This window comes from Crocodylus porosus, unplaced genomic scaffold (genome assembly GCF_001723895.1).
Source record: "Crocodylus porosus isolate Cpor-Errol unplaced genomic scaffold, CroPor_comp1, whole genome shotgun sequence".
Classification (NCBI taxonomy): Eukaryota; Metazoa; Chordata; order Crocodylia; family Crocodylidae; genus Crocodylus; species Crocodylus porosus.
The window spans coordinates 200,622,185-200,627,599 of NW_017728906.1; the positions used below are offsets into that span (position 1 = coordinate 200,622,185).

The 5,415-nt window shown below is 53.8% G+C and overlaps 1 protein-coding gene across 2 annotated transcripts in view; it reads right to left on the reverse strand.

The window, feature by feature from the left end:
• Positions 1 to 3,375, reverse strand: part of PGAP2 (post-GPI attachment to proteins 2) — a 17,537-nt gene extending 14,162 nt beyond the window's left edge. Inside the window, exons 1-2 of one of the 2 annotated variants that reach the window (XM_019530509.1) lie at positions 2,731 to 3,375; positions 895 to 1,147 (exon numbers count right to left, since the gene is read on the reverse strand). In XM_019530509.1, coding sequence (XP_019386054.1) covers positions 895 to 1,147; positions 2,731 to 2,895 — 418 coding nt within the window. In that variant the 5' untranslated portion in view covers positions 2,896 to 3,375. The remainder of the gene's footprint in view (positions 1 to 894; positions 1,148 to 2,730) is intronic. The other variant, XM_019530508.1, reaches the window with a different exon arrangement.
• Between the last annotated feature and the right edge of the window lie 2,040 nt (positions 3,376 to 5,415).

Genomic DNA, 5,415 nt, shown 5'->3' on the forward strand with positions numbered 1-5,415 from the left:
GTTTAAGAGGAGGTTGGATGAACACCTTGCTGAGGTCGTTTGACCCCAGTCCTCTTTCCTGCCATGGCAGGGGGTCGGACTTGATGATCTGCTCAGGTCCCTGCCGACCTGACCAACTATGAAACTATGAAATCAGAAAGAACTCAGCTCAACCCAGCGTGGCTGGGATGATGTAGCTGGGGCTGGTCCTGCTTGGAGCAGGGGGCTGGACTAGATGTGACCTCCTGAGATCCCTTCAACCCTCATTTCTATGAGTCTAGATTAAATTCTTAGACTCCACCTAAGTAATGCAAAAAAAACATTCTTTCTCCCCGAACTAAGGAGCCACTGCACTAGCCCTGGACAGCCACTATTTAGTCTAGATATGCACCTAACTGCTGGGCCTAGATCAGAGAATTAACTGTGTCAGCAACATGTTACCACTTCTAAACACTTGTGATGAGAAAAGGCAGAAATACATCCCCAGGCTCACCATGCTTTAAGACTGCACAAAGTGTCTTGACAAAGCTCACTTTAACTTCACCTGAAGACTAACATGGGAAATTTCATCCCAAAAGCATACTATTCAAGCTAAAGTGAAAACATATGCTAGAACGGGAGCTAGAAGAGAAGACCCCACCCTACCGGCAGCAGGAGAGGGTAATTTTCATTTTCAGAAGTGCATCCCCCACAGGGATAAGACATGGTCTGGATGCAAGGACAGGAGCCAAGAACCCTCAAATTCAAACCCCATCTCTAACACCGGTTCCTACTATGAGGCTTGACTAACTCATGCTTGCAGAATGCCTCGGTGACAGATGCCTTCAATACAAGACCAGGTACTCTTATTATGGTGACATGAACCGCGGATTTTAAGGGAATGTGAGTGTTTGCTGTGAGAAGGGAGAAACCTACCATCATTTTCGGATGAGGACACATATGTCAGAAGGAGGAGAGCAATGTTTTCAAGCAGGTTGAGCCCGAAGTTGAAGCGGCAGAGCCGAAGGTAGTGAGGGTGCGTGCAGTGGCAGCTCTGGTAGTGGTTCCAGTACGTGACGGCCACCAAGATGCGCGGAGCCGAGTGGAGGCCGATACACAAACGCCACACGTAACGCTGAGGGGTCTCGCCTCCGATAGCTGCGCTGATGGAGGGCAGGTAATTTGAGACCTAGGAAAGAAACGACGGCTTGTGGATCAGACATCAGGATTCTTGTATTAGAAGGTCTCATCTACTGCTCTCTAAGCTTTTACAGGCCAGATCCTGTCCTACTTATTAGGTGTCCAGATGGACTTAGGTGCCTAAGCGTGATCCTGTTCCACTCTGCTCAAATCCCTGAAAAGCCATTATACAAAAGTTGGCTGGTCCTCCTGCTTGCTGTTTCGGGTGACTTGGTCTTGAGGGGAAGAGGAAGTCGTGTTACAAACTTAGGTGCATTAAAGGTCTTTTTCAGGTGAATAAGGATTGTGCACATAATCACATAACAGGTGGAAGAGGATCAGGCCCTACCTTTTATAATCATAGAGAAAGACCCCCAGGTCGTCTAGTCCAACCCCCTGCCAAACCAGGGCAGCCAAATGTTGGTCTGACCTGCTCTGGAAAACGTCCAGGGATAGAGACTCCACAGCCGCTCTAGGTATCCGATACCAATGCTTCACCACCTCCGTAGTGAGCAAGCTCTTTCTAATCTCTAACCTAAATTTCCCCTGCTGCAATGTGAAACCATTGCTCCTTGTCGTATCCCCTGCAGCCACAAAGAATAGTCCATCCCAATGCTCTGTAAAATCACCCTTCGAGTATCTGAAGGCTTATCACAGCTGTTTTATTCAGACGAAATAATCCCAGTGTTTCCAATTTTTCTTACTGTGTTTCCCAGGCCTCTAATCGCTTGTGCTGCCCTCCACTGGATGCTTTCTGATTTGTACCCATCCTTTTTTGAAGTGCGGTGCCCAAAACCGGACACAATACTCCAAGGGAGGCCGCACCAATGCCGAACACACAAGAAGTATCACTTCCCTGGACTTGCAAGAAACTATTCCATTAATATAGGCCAGTGTGCTATTGACTAGTTTTTCTATTTTGCAGCCAGAGCACACTGCTGGCTCACCTTCAGATTCTGGTCCACAGTGAACCCCAAATCTTTGTCTGCAATCTGGAGCCTAGCCAGTCACTCCCCAGCCTATATCTGTACATGAGAGCCTTCCCTCCTAGTGCGGGACTTTGCGCTTGTCCTTAATGGATTTCACTCGATTGCTTTCAGACCATTGCTCCAGTCTGTCCGGGTCATTCTGGATCCTAAAATCCCTCCAAAGTTTCTGCAGCTCCACCTGACTGGGTGTCAGGTCCAAGGCATGAGTGGAGATACCGAACAATACCAGGCAAGCACAGACCCTTGGGAACCCCCCCTCAATACCACCTCCCGATTGAAGTGAGTTATCGGGGGCTGCTCTTTGCAGCACGACGATCCAACTACTTACGTATTCACCCTCCAGTCTAGGTTAAACTACTGTATTTCCTTGGCTTACTAATGAGAATGAAAAATGCATAGCACAGAGGACATAATTATTCCTGTTTCGCTTGCCTGAGATCACACGGCAAATCAGCAGGGGAGGCCAGGAAAAACAGGCATGACACCGGATGCCCAGCCACCGGCTCTAACCAGTAGCCCACACCACCAGCCCTAGCAGCCATACCTTTAACGCGCTTCCCTCTATGAGGGATTAGAGGGTCTGTAACCCGGTGCAGAGACTTACGCCACAGTGCGTAGCCGTCGTCTCCTGGAAATGGAACAGCAGAGACCAGATCACGCAGAAAAGAAATCCAAACAGCGGGCAACACACGGTCCCAACCGCCAGGGTGGTAAAGCGAAGTCGAAACAGGGTCCCATCTCGATCCAGAGGCAGCGGTAACTGAAACATGTTGCTGGACCTAGAAGCAGAAAGCCCCTGTTTGCCGGGTGGCCCTTCTCCCCCGGCAGGACTCCCCAGCGCGGGTGGCCACAGCAGATCCAAGCGATGCAAAAGGCCAAGGTGCGCAGCAAGTCGGTGCGTGACCTCTCACACCCGAAACCCCAGGGTCAAACTCTGCATTGCCAGACTAAACACAAGCAACGCGAGTTAACGGCTCAGATCTTCAGGTGGGTTGCCGTTTAGGCTTCTGTGAGAGCTGAGGGGGGAAGCTACACCAGCCTGGATTCAGGCAGACCCCCTAACCTAGGGGCAGGGCCAAGGACAGAGCGAGAAAGAGAGTCCTGCAGGGCCAGGGCCTAATCCGAAACAGTGCTGCATGTCAGTCACTTCCATCAGAGACCATCCTGAGAGCAACTCTCCGCACCAGGGCCTGAGGCTGCAGAGCTGGGACCCTGCCCCAGGCAGGCTCGCCCGACCCCCCGGCCTGTCTGGGGAGGGAGAGCGCAGCAGGCGTTTCACGGCACGTATCAGGGCAAGCTTTAATCATCACCAGACACTGAAATACATCAGAGGACAACATTACCCCAGCACAATTTGAGCTACAAAATTGACTAGACCTCTCTTTATTAACCAGGGTGCCCTGCCTCTCGCTCAAGCCTCGTGGCCCTAACAGCTCACCCCCTTCCAGCCTGCAGGCTAATGCAGACTCACGGAAATCGTAGAGAAGCGGGGCTGGAAGGCACCTCCAAAGGGTATCTAGTCTAACCCCTGGCCTGAGGCAGGATCATCCCAATCCAAGCCACCCCATGCAGTCCATCATCTAACCCCTTCGTAAAACTACAGCACAAGTCAGCACACCCCACACCTGCCACAAGTGAAGCAGGGGGACCACAACAGTCAGTGTCCTGCTTCTATAAAAGATGGTTAAAATACACTCCAGAGGTCCCAGGAAAAAGGCCACGTCCCCCATTGTCATAGAAAATGAGGGTGGAAGGGACCTCAGGAGGTCCAACCCCCTGCTCCAAGCAGGACCAGCCCCAACTCCATCATCCCAGACTTGCATTATAGAGGAAGGCCAAAAAACCCCCAACCAATCTGCAATTCCTTCCTGACCTGACCGAAATACGGCAACTGGTCTGACCCCGAGCAGAGGTGCCAGACCCTCTAGCCAGGACCCTCCAGCTTTCAAGCACCAGCAGGAGCACGGGCGCAGCCCAGTCACCACCCCCGGCCTTGGCACCCAGCGGCTTTGAGGAGGGCTTAAAACTCCCCCGACACCCCCGACAGAAGTGGGGGAGGCAACCAGCAGAAGCGGGGAAACCCCCATAGCAGAACACAGGCATCGCGATGCCTACAACATCCCCGCCCTCGTGATGGAGCCCACAGCTCCCCCGGACCCGGGCGTCCGTCTACCCCGCTCCCACAGCGAAGGCGTTTCCCTGGGATCCGGCCGAGCCCGACTGCTGCCGGCGGGCTGCACCCTCCTCTCCGCAGCCAGAGAGGGAAGGCGCTCGCCGACTTCTTTACGGCAGCCCTTCCCCCCGGTATTTGAAGACCGCTATCATGTACCCCTCCTAAGCGCCTTTTCTTCGAGCCGGACAGGCCTAGCTCCCGCAAATCCTCAGGAATCCCTCACCGCCGAGGGCGAAAGCGCTGGATCCGAGGGCACGGCAAGTGCAGCGGGTGTGCGAGCGATCAGGCTTTTAACACGCACGGGCCTGCACAGGGGATGACGGGCACGGTGATTCGCCTGCCCCAACGTCACACCGCACCGTGCGCGATTCAGGCACCTGGAAGTCTGCCGGTGTGTCAGAAGGGCGGCTCCCGTCTGCAGCTGGCTCCGCCATAACGAAAACACGCACGAGGAGAGCCATCGACTCTCCCTGCTCGGACTAGAGCCCTCTGCTCTCTCCCTCGGACTTTGCTCGGATCTGGCCTTGCCCTGGTCGCAACTCCCCAGCCGCGCGAAACGAGGGAACCCGACACGCAGCGTTTCCAAACACCCCCCATGCATGTCTCACCTCGTCTCCACCGCTCTTCCTGTCCTGGGACAAATCCGACTTATGCCCAATCCCTGCTGAAGCCAATTACAGCGCGCGGCTGCACTGTCTGTTGCCATTCGCACTGCGTTATTTCTCCCCCACCTCCCCATTGCAAACTGAGGACACGAGCTTTCCGGGGGCAGGGCGAAGGTCTCTTTTTGTCACGCTAAGCTGGGACTCCGTGCGCAAAACGCCGGGGCTTTGCTTTTATCAGGGCTGCAATCTGGCTGAAATTGCACCTTCCGTCTAAAGCTCTGTTGTGGTGCCATGGTGATGTTCACCGATGAAAAGGTAAAATGCCACAAAGGCCTGAATGCTGAAACAGCATCGCCCTTTGAACGCTAGGTCGTCTGATGTTTACTGCACGGGAAAATAAAATGCAACGGAGGCCGGAGGGGGGCAATTCGGGCCACCGAGAGGGGATCTCTCCTGCAGGTTAGCACTGCCCTCGCTGTCACACACGTGCCCGTCTGGTCTGCCCCTCGCC